This window comes from Diceros bicornis, chromosome 10 (assembly GCF_020826845.1).
Source record: "Diceros bicornis minor isolate mBicDic1 chromosome 10, mDicBic1.mat.cur, whole genome shotgun sequence".
NCBI classification, from domain to species: Eukaryota; Metazoa; Chordata; class Mammalia; order Perissodactyla; family Rhinocerotidae; genus Diceros; species Diceros bicornis.
Window position 1 is genome coordinate 13,636,634 of NC_080749.1, and position 14,855 is coordinate 13,651,488.

Here is a 14,855-nt window from a genome sequence, read left to right on the forward strand (position 1 = left end):
GAGAGAGAGAGAGAGAAAGAGAGAGAGAGAGAAAGCACGCGTGCTGACACATCCCTAAGGATGGCGGAAGGGATCCAGGCAGGAACCAGTCCCACAGTCCATCATTCTTGGAGGAGGCACATCCTAGGACAGGAAATGAAGATGGGGGAGCTGGGCCTGAGACGGCCAGGGAGGACCCTCCCCTCTACTTCTGTCTCCTCGTCTCCTTTTCCCACCATCCACCGGGAGGAGGCAGGGGGAGTCTCGTCATATGACCGTCCTCTTTGCTCTGCTCAGACTTCTCTTACCTAAAACGCTATGATCAAGTCAGCCAGGCTTGGCTTTTGATAAGCTAAATGGAAAAAATTAGGAGATTGTTTCTGCTTTCAACTCTATTTTCATGGCTCCTATGTTTCTAAAGAGGTTCAGGAAGTCAGCTTCGAGATTCAGATGGGAGAGATGACATCTTTGTTTCAGGCAGCTCCTGCCCTTTCTTTCCCTTAGGCAAAAATACTTCTTGGGACATAAGGAACAGGCAACAGAATTTGAGAGATAAGGGGCGCTGATAAGACACATTAGTTACACATTTGCAAAATATTATATCCCACAATGCCTGATATGGCTTAAAATGTCTTCTTTCCTCCCTGACCTAACACTCCCTGATCCCAACATACCAGAAAAAGGTGCATCATTATTAAAATTAAATTTTAATTGCCAAATTAAAACAGCCAGCCCTCCTCCCATGCCCCCTACCCTGCCGAGAGCCAGAGCCCTTCTGTCCTGCAGCTCTGACACTTGTAACACCTGGAGAGAGAGGGAAAGAGAGAGAGCACGTGATCACACTTAGAGAGTATATTCCAGGGAAGACTGAGAAGGGAGCGAGAAGCCAAGTTCCTCAGAGAGGGTGAGCTGCTGTACCTTCTTGGTTTAATTCAGTCGTTCATTCAATAAATATTTACTGAACCCCTACAGGAGTGAATAAAACAGACAAAAGTCTGCATTTAGGGAGCTCACATCCTAATGAGAACTAATTTTCATGCTTAAAGGTACAATTCCTATTTATCATGCAACGTGGTGCCAATCGCGGGCCAACCTCTTCACTTGCTGGCAAACAGCTCCAACACTGAACGGAGAACTCGCTGTGAGAGGTGCTATATCTGAATGACTGAAGGGATGGTCGTGACTAAATTTGACTACGGGTGGTCTTCACTTTCTGCATCACATTTAGACCCCCCTCAACCTCTCCCCTCCCCCTGGCTATAAGCTGAGACTCCCTGTCCCTGTGTGCAGGGGCAGGTGGGGACTCCATGAAGTGTTGTGTGCATTGAGTGGGCACATCAATAAGGGATGGGAGGTATGAACTAGCGATTTCCGCCACAGACAATGACCTTGCCAGGTAGCACTTTGAGCTTTATTGGTGACCCCACCCCAGATGCTGCTCAGCCGCTCCCAGGGAACTCCTCCGAGATCGCTGGCCTTCCCCGGGGGGTTGAGCTTCTAGGCTGCAGACGCCTCGGGAGCAGAGCGGTGAAGGGGCTGCGGGGGTCAGCGGCAGCTCACGCCAGCGTCCTCGTTGTGGTTACAGTTGTGAGTGCCCCAGTTACTCTTGTTGCAGCTCCAAAGGGTCTGCTCTGTCCCTCGGCATGCGACATCATCCAGCCAGATGGTCCCAGTGCCTGATACAGAGAAAGCAAGGAGGAAGGGGGGAGTAGCATTAGGGTCAAAGCAGAGCACCAGTTTGTCCTGGGGGCTTCCATTTGGGGTAGACAGGCCCAAGGTGCTGACTACTGGTCTACTCTCTTATAATGACTCTGCCTCCATTCTGCTTTCTACCCTTTGACAAAAGTCTCATCCGAGTATTTAATACTTAATCCATGCACTATTTGAAATCCCTCCTAGGGGCCGCCCAGCATTTGTCTCTTCCTCAAATGCCTTTTTAACCAGCGCATTCACACCTCCCTCAAACTCCCTTCCTTCTAACGTAAGTGACTTCAGATCAAGATCCCAGAGGAAAACAGTTGGATTATTTGATTACAGTAATTTCTACTAGTGTGACAATCTATAGAGCCTTAATCTATACAAGGAAAATGTGTATTTTAAAGGTGTTTTACAATCCAACTGGACTTAGATTAAAAAGTACATGTGCACTTTGTGGTGGAGTAAGGGGAGTGGACATTTGGGGGTGGCAGCAGGAGGAACTGGCCTAGGGTCCCTGCCAGGTCAGCTCTTATGGCCAAAGAAATGGTCTCAGCCTGGGGACTCAACTGCTTTGTTGGAAGTTTGAACCAGAAGGTTCAGCAGAACTGAAAGACGTGGGCTAAGTCTCTAGCACCCCAGGACGTCTTTCCAAAACTGGTTTTAGGGAGTCCCTGCTCTGATTTGGTTTCTCTTCCCTTCACACCTTCTCCTTACAGATGACAACAGTGTGGGCAGTCCGGGCCTTTAGCCTTCAGACAGCTGCACTGCACCCCCGTGTTTGTCTGCCTGCCCTGCGTCTTTTCTCTCCTTCCAGCACCAGTGCCTCAGTTGTCCTTCGGAGAGGTATGCCCCACGAATGCCCGCAGCCAGGTGGCATTCTGCCTTCAGGGCTGGACCGACACTGACCCCAGCCAGGCCAGCCAGAGCCCCAAGCAAGCCTTTGCTGTCACTGTTGGGGGAGAGAGGTCATCTTTCTCCTGGGACTGCCAAACTGGAAGGATGTAATCCTGGGTCCTGAGCTGCAGAACTTTTCAGTGGCTTGAATCAATCCTTTTCTTTTAACCCAAACCATGCTGAGTCACTTGGAACCAAAAGGTGCCAACACCCCACCAGGGAGAGAAAGCCCATGTTAGCACCTCAAGGAAAGAGGCTCCTGGTTGAGGACTCACTTACCAGCTCCCACATTGTTAACGGCCGTTCCCGAGGAGTAACCCAGCATGCGGCAGAAGACAGTGGCATCCGAATTATCCCAGTCATCATCGCAAATTGTTCCCCAGGCACCGTTATAGTAAATTTCAGCCCGGCCTCGGTTCACAGAGCCAACAATCCTCACATTTAACTGGGCCTCTCCTGGGTGAGAGCACACGTGTGGGAGAGGTGAGGACGGCAGCCCAGGGCTTTGTGCGAAGGCAAGCTCTGCCTTTTCATTTTTGGAAGTTCTACAGTTAGGGAACAGAAACCCCCTGCTTGGCTCTCACCAGAGCTGAGAAGATCTCACATTGTGGCACCAACACAACCTGGCAAGCAGCTTCCGTGCACCTGGGCCTGCAGGCATGACGCCCTCGGAGCAGGTGCCTCTGTGGCTGGTCCTGCAAATCCAGCCACCCACGTCTTGTGTTGTGGAGAGAAAAAAAGGAAGAGAAGAGAAAAAAGGAAGGAAGGAAAGAAGAGAGGCAGGGAGGGAGGAACGAAAGGGAGAGAAGGAGGGAGGAAGGAAGGAAAATGGCTGCACTCTGGCTGTATGCCATGGGCAGGCTTATTCAAGAGACGAGCCCATTAGCTTTTCCCCAAAATGAGGAATTTCTCTGAGAACAAAGGCCTCTCCCCCCACCACACATACAATTTTCAAGTACAGAAATGACTCTAAAGCACAAATTAAAGAGAATAGAAATAGCAATTACCTTTTTGACCTTTTTCTCCCTTTGCTCCTTGTAGCCCAGGAGATCCTGTCACGAGGAGAAAAACCACAGTTTGCAGTAGACCAAACCAGGGTCCCCTCGCCCTCCTTTGCCAGCAGTGGAGACGAGGGGGGAGGGGTGGGGAGGAGGTCAAATTCTCTCCTCCAGCTTTGCCAGTGACCTGGCGTCATGGGGACTGGATGTGCCACGGGCACCAACGGTTGAGCAAGAAGAAATAGGCCTAAGCTACAGCAGGAAGGATTTAAGCTAGATTAGTGAGGGACATGAGAGACACGGAGTGGGAGCATCTCCTTCGTGGAAAGATCTGGTCAGTCACAGGAACTGGAGCGGCCGGGGGCATGGCTGGGCACGGTGCAGGCACATGTCCATCAGTCTGCCTCTCTGAATGCCCGGCCGTGGCCCATTCTCTCCTGTGTGCTCAGCACTGAGGGCAGTCCCAGCACAGAACTTGTCCACTGAACCAATAAACCTCTGCCCTTCTGGTCCGGAAAACTCCCAAACTCCTTACAACAGGGCCTCTTCTTAGAAGGCACAAATCAGAAACAGAGGCCTTACCTTTCGCTCCTGTGTCTCCCTTTTGGCCACCTGGTCCAGGTGCACCCTTGAGGCCTGCCAGACCTGGGCTTCCCTTTTCTCCCTTCAGGCCTGCAAATCCTGGAGAGGAGAGAGACCGCCTCCATCAGGTGCTCTGCTCTGCTTCCCAAGGGGACCAAGGGCCTTGGTGTCTAATGAGTGAGTAATCATTAACTCCCAGGTCTCCCCCAGGAATGGGCTGTCTGGATGCTCAGCCTGTGTCTTTGGTCCAAGTAGGGGGTGGGGGTGGGTGCTGCTCTGCTCTCTTGACTCCTATGTGAATGCTGGTTGAGAACATGCGGGTGAAAACAGCTGACGGGATTCCAGAGGTTGTTGGTCCTCACCAGACTATAATCGTGTGGAAGTTCTAGCCATCCTGGGAGAATTTGCTAGGATGTTTCTAGGCCTCCATTTCTCCTATTCCTATTTAATAAATTAGGAATAGAATATCCAGCTGATGAGGAAGAAAGACTGCTCAAGAAATTGGTCTGAGAAGTTGTGTTTCAGCGTTCCTCAGGGTCGGGTGTTGGGAAGGCTAGGGAAGCTGTGTGGAAGGTGCCGATCTCAGTAACCAGCCCAAGGGCTTAGTAGACGAGGAGGATGATAAGAGTCTAGTGAGAAGAGCAGGAGGAGAGGAGGGCCTCGAGGGGCCAAAAGGAAGGTCGAGATGAACCAAAGCAGGTGTGCGGAAGCAGATAGAGACATTGCAACCCACCTGGGGGTTGGAGAGGAAAGATGCACAGCTCGTGGCTGAAGCCACCACCTGACCCCCAGCTCTCCCGACACTTCTTACCTGCCCCCCCACCCCCTGCAGCTCCCGCCCCTCTCCCTTCATGCCTCAGGTCACTGACGTCCTGTCATTCCCCAGGTTTTGCTGGGGAAGAATCTGAGGCGTAAGTGACAGAGCCTGGAGTCTTAGCCTCAACCCGGCCTGGGCCCGGGACACTGCAGGAAGGGCACAGCGGAGCGCTCAAAGTCAACAGGACCCGCCCTCCGAGCACGCGCCTTTCCAGTCATCATTCTGAGAAATTAAAATGAAGCCGGCCCTTTACCTGGAACTCCTGATTCTCCTTTTGTTCCTTTCTGTCCTTGAAGTCCTAAGATCAAAAGACAAAAAAGGGGAGAAGATAATAAAACTTAGATATTAGACACTTTTAATCTTAGACAACCTCTACCTTTTGTCTGATTAATGCAGATGGAAAGATACATCGGTTCTCCCTGGTTGTTTAAAGCCTCTTTCGCAGACCATAAAAGGAGACAGACTGCAGATAAATGGGGACGGTGTGTGCGGCAAAATAGAAATGTATCTGGTGAAAGTCTGGGTTGGATAGGCAGACCCCAGACCCACCGCTGGCCTTCTCTGTTCAGGGAAAACCTGATGGGGAGTCTAAATCCAATCCCGTTCCTTCCTGTTGCATTTTATTGGAAAAGAATTGAGAGAGATTTTGACAATAAAGTTATCTTTATTTACAAAAGACTGTGGAGGGGGCTCAGTGCCACCAGGAGCTTTGGGGGGTCCTCACTCGTAGTAGATGTTCCATAGCATCTGTTGGTTTATTTCATTGTGGCCCCCAGTGTGGCCAAAGATTCGTGTGGCTAAAGGATCTCAGGTCCAAAAAATGGAAAAATAATCACTGCAATCGTTGGTGATGACCCTGTCTGTGGTTCTGATGTGAGAGAGCCTCTCTCCCTTCCCCCTTTTGTCCTTCCTTCCTTCCTTCCTTTCTTCCCTCCTTCCTTCTGTCCCTCCTTCCTCTCTCCTTTCTTCCTCCCTTGTTTCCTTCCTTCTTTCTCTCCTCCCTCCCTCCTTCCTCTCTTCCCTCCTCCCTCCCGCCCTCCCTCCCTCCATTCACCCCTTTACTCAGAGAACGTTCAGGGAGGCCCACTGTTCCCAGCACTATGCTGGGTCACTGTGTGGGATGATTATTTGTTGGTTTAGCAACATCATGGTCTCTCGATTTTAAGTGCCAATATTGATTTCATTTCAGAGAAATGGGACTCTCCAAGTTACACAAACTTGGGGAAATGAAGCTCATTACTGACTGTGCAGTAACAGTTACTAGAGGGTAACAACAGGAATTCGAACGGCTCTTATGAGTGGCTGTGCTCATCGCCATGCCCTTGCCTGGTGTCCCTCCCATGGCGCAAGCCCAGCCTTGACCAAAGACCACCCCTGCTGACCACCAGAAACCACAGGGAACCCGACTCCCCTCCTTGCCAATTCCTGGGAACGTTCCTATCTGAGGGAGTTCCTGCCTCCCACTTCAATTCCTGACTTTCCTGAGCACCTACTGTGTGCTGATCAATGGAGGGCAGGCGAGGGGCCTGGCAGCCTCTTCAGGGCCCCTTCTTGGAATAATGAGCAAGGGAAGTCCTGGCTCCTGGCAGCCTTTCTGAGGCCAAGCACTGCCTGGGGAAGAGGGTCAGAGGGCCGAGGAGCTAGGAGCTGCTCCTGCAGGCCTCAGCACCAAAAGAAGCAGGGAAGCGTTGGAAGGATCTGAGAGGATGACTAATTCAGCCCCTCATTTCAGGGAAAGGGACAGGACTGAGGCTCAGAGAGCTTCTTTTAAGAGCTGAAGGTACCCTAGAGTCAGACCCTGGCAGACAGGCCCCAGCTCACCCCAGGCCATTTGTGGGCATGCTGGTCCCTTTGTTTAGAATGCCTCCCCACCGTGGTCCCCTGGAGAACTTGGATCAAGCTGCTAAAACCCACTAAGATGTCAGATGTTGCTGACTGTGAAGGCCTCTCTGGCCTCACTCATGGATGGTGCCCTTCCTCCCAAGGCGGCAAAGCGGTCCAGAGTCAGCCGCCTGGGCTTATTTCTGCCTCTGTGACCTCGAGCAAGGTGCCCCTCTCCCTGAGCTTCACTCTCCTCCTCCGAGCCTCCTCGCTGCCTCAGAGGACTGTTGTGAGACTGAAATGAGGCCGTCTATGTCAGTGCTCAATAAATGGTACCACAAGGACCCAATGGACCCTGTTCGCACGTGTCTGTCTCCCCTCCAGGAGAGAGGCATCTCGGACACTGAGGCCCAAGCCCCAGCGTGAGCACCGGCCTTGCTGCCCAGCAAGCCCCTGTAAATGTTTGTTGTTGACCTGGGGTCGCCCAGCAGAGATGGCAGACGTTTCCTCTCTGCTCACCTGCATCTGAATCGCCTATGTCAAGATCAGGGAGAGAAGCCACATTCAGAAATACGTCTTTGCTTGTTATTAAACAGAAAAACAGTCCATATCTAGACTCTTGGCCCTTTCTGTTTGCATCCTAGAGGGCGCCATATTGCGGAAATCTCTACCTCAGTGGCTATCCTTAGAAGGTTCAGGGACCCCAGGAACTGTGACCTCTCCATATTGCCCCCTGCAAAGAGGTGCCCCTCTCCAGCTGTCCTCCAAAGCATGGAATGGCAAACACCCTGTACAAGACAGGAACCACAGGGAAGCCCCTGTTCACTGCGTGTATGGCACCATGGCCAGACCCTCCCTTCCCAGCTCCTTGCTTCCTGGGCATCTGCTGCTGCCTGCACTGTGCCAGGCACCATGTCAAGGGCTTTACGTACATGGCCTCGTCCCATCTCTCAGCTGCCCTGCAAACTAGTGCCGTTTCCTTCTTTACGAGAGGGGAAGTCCACACTCAGAGATGATAGGCGATTTATCCAGGGTCACACAGGGAGTGAATGGTGAAGCTGGGGTTGAAACCCAGTTTCAGCCTCCTCCTGAACCCTGTAGCTGCCTACCAGCCTTCCAGCTCACGCCTCCCTGGAGGCCTGGAGTTTCACTCGGGCTGTCTACCGCATTCCAAAGACACTCCCAGCCCACCTTGAGTAGTCAAACCGGAGTGTGCATCAGAATCAGCTGCACAGGGCTTGTTAGAAAACAACTTGCTAGACTCCACCCCAGAGCTGCTGATTCAGTGGATCTGGGATGGGGACCTGAGACTCTGCATCACTAACAAGTTCCCAGGTGATGCTGCTGCTGCTGGTCCAGGGACCACATTTTGAGTAGCACTGCCCTAAACACACTGCACTCAATCTTCAGGCACCAGCTCCCAGCTGGCATCCTCTGGGCAGCCTTTGTGTCTCTGAGGAACTCACAGCCCCTTCCCCATCTAAGCTCTCCCAAAACCTGACAGCTCTTGATAAAACGCCCTCTGATATGTGTATGATGGATGTCGGTTTTGTCTTTATAACTCCCCTTTTCAGGAGGAGGAAATTGGAATTGAGTTTTGTGTGATTTCTCTCCAAGCCTCACCGAACTCTAAGAGGGTGCTTGCTGAGTGGCTGTGCATTGACTAATCGATGGAGGGGCCGGTAATTACTATAAATCAAGGCAGCATCCTGACTGGATCAGGGAGAGGGAGAAATGGCTGAAAATAGGATCTAGAAGTGCATGTTGTAAAGCAAGCGCAGACAGTGAACGAATGCTGGGGTTTTCCTCTTCACCACAAGCAAGCTGGCTTTCCCTGGGTATCACAAACTTCTCAAGCTGAGAGGGCCTAAAATATTTATTTGCATTGTGTTTATTTAGAGAAATGATTTTCTCTCAAGAAAATAGTTTATTTAGAAAGCACATGCCTTCCTATTGTTTGGTGTTCTGCCTAAAATCTTAGAATGTTTCTGCTCCAAGGGGAAATTGCCTATTTTAGGCCAGTGCTGCCAAGCTGGCAGGGAGCTGGATATTATTCTAGGCTGCTCCTCACACTCCACAAAATAGGAAACTGAGACCCAGGGAGGTTAAGTCCCGACCCACTGTCACCTAGCTAGTCAGTGGCAAGTCCAAGTTGAGGTGCAGGTCTGCTAACTCTGATTTAATGTGGAAATTTCCAGTACCTTAGGAAACTTCCTTAAATACCATCCTGACTTACAGGCTAACTGCAACCTGGCAAACTTAGGATTAATTTACTAACTGACAAATTGAGCTGTGCGGCAAGATGTAAGATGGTGGGTAGGGTATCCGAAACTGGGATGTATGCAGACTTCTGCAGATGTGTCTAAGAAAGTTAGAGGAAAACAGGAAAAGTTTTATAAGTGACAATTTAGTAACATGATTTGATAGAATTTAACAAATTTTTAGAATAACTCAGTACTTAGACATGAGGAATGGAATTAACTGAGAAATTATATTCACGATATAGGGCTTAATTGCGATTACGGATCATTCTTTGTTGCTTATCTTTAAAAAGTCTTAAAATACAGATGAGAAAATAGAGTTCAAGTGATTTGTGCTTTGGCTTTGCCTAAGAGGAAAATAAAAGGACATAGAAAATTCAGATTCTTGTTATTTTTAGATATGAAGGCTGTTAAGATGCAGAATTTCTGATCAGATTGGTGTTTTGGATCTTAAATGTGCCGGCTGCTTCTAACATCACTTCATCAGGTGGAAATGGTAGAAAGAGAAACGCCATGATTGGAAGTGGAAGTGAGCCCTTCCTCATGTCCAAACAAACTTTACTTTTCAAAATGGCTAAAGGATTTAGAGCTAAAATAAGTGGTTTTTAGAAAACACTAAGTTTTGGGGGTTTGATAAAACCCTGTTTTGTGAAGGGTGAAGGAAATTTCCTTTAGAGAAAGTTGTGCTGAATGATAATGCCCTACTTAATAAACTATGCAGTTTATCTTCCCAATAGAATGGAAGGAGTTTCCTCTTCACCATCTTTAATCTTCGATGGCTCTTCTCTCTCAAGAGGTGTGAACAAGGGGAAACATCCCACCAGAATGGGTTGGAGTGTGGTTAGCGACCGTTCATGACAGCAGGAAGACTTGGTGACCAGGTCAAGATTTACCCATCCACTGTGGGGCGCAAGGTGTGGGTGATTCTGATTTCTTTTGAGTCCTACGCTCTGTTATTCTATACAACAAAATCTGGAAAAGCACAACTTTGGAGTCAGGCTGTGGGACTAACTCCCAGATTCAGCATATATTAACTGTGAGACTCTGAGGAAAAGGTTTATGTGCTGGAAATCTTTGCTTCCTCAGCTGTAAGGTAGGGATGATGAAACTCAGGTGTGTGGGTGGATGAACTAAGATCATGGGAGAAAAGTTGTAAGCACAGTGTCCGGCCCAGAGGCATCGTTAATAATAAACAGACCTCTTACTTTTTTATGGTTAATGCACAATAATGAGATCTAGCTGTTACCCAGGCCAAGCCAATGCACTGTAATTTCTCTATTTTCATCCAGTACAGCTAGATATTCTCTTGAGAGATTAATGATTTTATTTACAAAATGGGAAATATATCAGTTTGAAAAGCTGGCTTGATATAATCAAAACTGGACCAACACCACGGTACCTCTAGCTTGGGGAATACCAACACCCTGACATTGAAAAGTACGCATTATCTTCTATGATGAAAAGGTCTGTCTCCCACTCACCACCTACCCTTCCTTCTCCCACTTTAGAAATCTAATCTCTCCAAAAGTTCATTAACCTATGACTTCAGGATGATGTCTAGACCTGCCTACAGTCAGCCAGATCACGGTCCCATGGGAATTCCCGTCTGAGATGTCCATGTGGACCATCAGCTACTTGATCAAGACAAGCATTTGGATTTGTGTGGGAAACCTCTGCCATTTTATGTAAGTTGTAACTATCACATGCCCAAAATTGAAAACATAATTCACCATGTTTACTTGGGCAGCTGAAATTAAGGAATAACTCCTAGAATTGGCCTGGTTAGCATTTATCCCTAGGCCTGATTGATGGAGATCCCTGTAAAGGTGCTCGACAAATACACGGGGACTCGATGGCGGAGCTAAAATGATTCCCAGACTGTGGGCCAAAAGTGTCTGTGCTAAAATGGGGGCAGGATCTTGGGTAAATAACAAAAAGCCATCACAGGGCCTGAGAGCTTCATGTTTCCTTCTATGAGTAGAAGAAGCTGCTGTAGCTTCTGCTCTGATCCTTCCTGGACTGGGATGGAGGGAGAAGGTGTTGCTCCTCAGAGTGCCCTGATAGGGGTAAGGGGCACTTTTAGGCTGCCTGGGGAAGAAGATGGCGTGATAGATTGTAACGGATAGGCCCTCGAGCTGTGGGTTGGCCGGGCCTGGATTCCAGCCCTGGCTGCATCTCTATCTGTGAAACAGCACCAACAAGAGCGCTTATCCCATTGAGTTGTCGTGAAAACGTCCATTGTTGGGAGCTGCTCTTATTATGCAAACCCTCCCAGGATGCAGAGTGCAGGGCAAGATTCCCTATCCTCAGACAGTGGGAGACAAGCTGGGGGCCTGGGGAGTGGGCACAGTGCCCTTGTGGGTAAAATCAAGTTTTACCTTCAATATTCTTGTTTAGTCAAGAACCATTAGTCTGGCAATGAGGGGCGGGTGGAGGGGTAGGGAGACTCCTCGTTTATAACTGAGAGAGGAAAGCCCTCATCGTCATGAAGGCAAGCAGAAAACTCAGGGGCGAGACAGCCTCAGGGCCCAAAGTCAGACACCCTGAAATCTGGGACCAGGGAATATGGAAGCATAAGATCAGAAAGAGGCAGCCAACAGGTCAAGCACACCTGACCACCACTCCCAGGCGGAGCCTTTCTGGAAGGCAAGACCTTGCTGGTGACCTTCAGGTGGCATCTACATGGCATCAGGTAGCAGAGCCCTTCCCACACTGACACACAATCCATGAAAAAGAAATCAGCTCCAAGGCTGGCTGGATGGGAAGGACAGCGGGTGTAGGAGCTGCCCATGCGACGGCTCACAATAATCTTTAGGAAAACCCCAAGGGTAAAAGGCCCAGAGTCCAAAGCCTACCAGGAGGTGGCCCCACCTACCCCTCTGGCCAGAGCTCCTGACCCTCCCCCACATCACAACACTAGACACCAGGGACACCAACCTACAGAGCCCTGCCTCACTCCTCTGTGATTTCGCCTGCTCTCTTCTCTCTCTCTAGACTTCCCTTCCCCTCCTCCATGTGGCCAAGCTCCACTTGTCCTCCAAGACTCAGCTCGAGCTCTTACATCACCCCTGCACTGGTCTGCCTTTCTCCACCCCCACCAGGCCGGGGCCACTGTGAACCTGAAGCATTTAACAGAGTTAAGTCATGTTTGTTTAAGGAATCAATCATTCAATCAGTCAACCGCTTGATCAATGAAAACTGAGAGGACCTGCCCCTGGTGTGGGTCTCTACACAGCCCTGGGGGAGGGCATCCAGGTTGTCTAACTCAAGCATGGCCTTCTGCTCTGGCAGAGAGGGGGCTGTGGCAGACTGTCCGTAGAACCCTAGGGAGCTACACAGCCCTTTCTCACAACCCTGCACTGCCACACCACCTCCTGGCCTGCGCCTGCTTTCTAAATGGCATGTGAGAAATGCCCACGTCAGAGGGTGCCTGACACAGTCTGGCAAAAGTCTGTCTGCCTGTCTCCTGCACCAACCTCTGTGTTCGAGGGCAGGAACCAGGTCTCATGCATTATGGGGGCCCAGACTTTTTAGATCATTGTAGGTGCCTAGACTTACTTAGTGACTATAAACCACTTACTAGTCATAGTGGTTTATAAAGTAGACCACACTGGTATGATGGTTTTTAACCTAAACTAAGTTGGCACAATGGTTTATAACCTGGACTAAGTTGACATAATGGTTTATAAACTAGTCTCTGTGAGTTCAGTTACTGTGGGTCACTCCTCCCAGCCTGAGCATCCCTGGGAGAACATGCAAGAAGGGGTTTCTTGACACCCCTGCCCGAATCCAGAGCCCTGACCCTTGCGGCCCCACTGCAGGTCAGCAGGAGAGAGTGGAAACTATGCACACAGCTGGAAGGCAGATCAGGAGACAATGCGGGGCAGGTGTCCAGCTCTCCTCTTTGATGTTGGAGGTTTGGTCATGGCATTCAAGGCCTTTCAGGGACTCTGCGCAGAGAAAGGGCAGCCCAAGGGCCTTGGGCTCAAAGGGTCCTGGCAGAGGAAACTGTCCCCTTTAATCAGAGTGCCTCAGAGGCAGAGCACAGGAGACCCTCTGCCTCCTTCTGGTGGGCCTGCTGGGAGGCTCTCTTGTCCCCTGTCCATCTCTGACACCCAGCAGTCCCACTCACCAACCTGCCCACACCCTCTGTTACCTGTGTCTCCCTTGCTTCCTTTCATGCCTTGGGCTCCTGGGATCCCGGCTGTCCCTGGTGGTCCTGGACAACAGATGCCATGGAGGGCATAAGGCTAGGTGGATCTTCAGACACCACTCCCCATGCCCACCACAGGACTGAGGACCTCACCTGCTGGCCCAGTGGAGCCGGTGCTGCCAGGCTCACCCTTGGCGCCTGGGGATCCCGCCACGCCCGGAGGGCCTGGAGGACCCATCACTCCAGGTTGTCCTGAAAGTTAAGACAATGACTGCAAGCTGGGGGAGGTTGGCAGAGGGCCTGGCTGCCCACCCCCTCAACATACCCCTGTTCTCAGCAGTGAGGCATGCATCTCCTAACATCTTATATGTTCCCTGGGAGCTTTAAACATCTCTCTTTAGAAGCCAGGAAGTAGCCTTATTAGTGGGAGGAAAATTACAGTCTCAGTAATTTGTTAATTACTTCCCTTCACTGCTGCAGTCTGGGGCTTGTGGACTTCCTAGGAACTCTGGGTTGTGAATGTCCAGCTCTACACCCCTGGATGGCAGAGTTGGGTGAAGCTCTAAAGAAGAAACCAGTTAAGCCTGTCCTGCACACTCTGCTCTGCGGGCTTAAGAAACCCCAGATGCTCTGGGTTAATACTACAATGAAATAAAAGATAGTGGAGTCAGGTTCTGAACTGGACTTTGCCCAGGGACAGTGGGAGCTGGAATGATGCCCAGATTCCCACAATTCTTACCTTGATCTCCTTTGATTCCAGGAATTCCAGCCACACCTAAAAGGAAGAAGGACTTTAGGGATTTGTTTCCCTCTAGCTCAGACTGCTGGAAAAAAAAAGGGAATACCTACAGGCCAATGGACCTGACCGTGCAGTCTCTTACCTGGGGTGCCCGGCTTCCCCAAGTCACCTTTACTTCCCTGGGCTCCGGGGGGTCCCATGAGCCCCCTGTCTCCTTTCACGCCCATGTCTCCTTTGCTTCCTGAAAAACCAAGGAGTTGCTGTCAGCCATGGGAGAAGGGCAAACCGTGGGCGCCAGGTCCACCCTGACACTTCCCGTCCCACTCAAATTCCAAACTCAAACTCCTTGACCTCTTCTTTGGCATCCAGAAGTGGAAGATACGATAGCTGCCATCAAGCAGCACACCACCTTGCCCCAGAGACAAGACGTAAGCTCATGAAAAATGGACGGGGTGACATTGCCTGGCTGATGGGCAGTGGAAGGCCTGGAAGCCGGGATCTCAGGGCCCTGGTCAGCACCCTGGTCCCCTTCGGAGGGACTGCAGCCCAGGCTCAACCAGCGGTGCCTGGCTCATTTTAGTGTTTGCATTTTTGGAATCATTTTTTCAAGCTTCCCAAACTGAAATCTGAATATTCCAGAAGACAGATCCCAAATGCTGAGAATAGAAACTGTGAGGCATTGGTGGAAAGAAAAACATTGCAGCAGCTCATTCTCCTGCCAGTGGCTAAGCTATGGGCTTTCCTGGTGCCCAAGGTTTCAAATTTTCCACTTGTCATCAGCATTCAAGGCTTGTCCCAGCCTGTCCTCTTCTCGGTCCTCCCTCCTCCATTCTGCCACTGCTCAGTGCATAGCAATTGAGGGACGCTCCTCACAGGGCAGGGCTAGGCAACTTCTTCCCAAACTGTGAGTTTG

At 50.4% G+C, this 14,855-nt stretch overlaps 1 protein-coding gene across 1 annotated transcript in view; it reads right to left on the minus strand.

Moving 5' to 3' along the window:
• Positions 1-1,370: 1,370 nt before the first annotated feature.
• The window catches only part of MARCO (macrophage receptor with collagenous structure), a 33,302-nt gene continuing 19,817 nt past the window's right edge, over positions 1,371-14,855 (minus strand). The window contains exons 6-14 of the mRNA XM_058548608.1: positions 14,085-14,183; positions 13,943-13,978; positions 13,357-13,455; positions 13,207-13,269; positions 5,222-5,266; positions 4,152-4,250; positions 3,579-3,623; positions 2,851-3,027; positions 1,371-1,655 (exon numbers count right to left, since the gene is read on the minus strand). Of these exons, the coding sequence (XP_058404591.1) occupies positions 1,525-1,655; positions 2,851-3,027; positions 3,579-3,623; positions 4,152-4,250; positions 5,222-5,266; positions 13,207-13,269; positions 13,357-13,455; positions 13,943-13,978; positions 14,085-14,183 (794 nt within the window). The 3' untranslated portion in view covers positions 1,371-1,524. The remainder of the gene's footprint in view (positions 1,656-2,850; positions 3,028-3,578; positions 3,624-4,151; positions 4,251-5,221; positions 5,267-13,206; positions 13,270-13,356; positions 13,456-13,942; positions 13,979-14,084; positions 14,184-14,855) is intronic.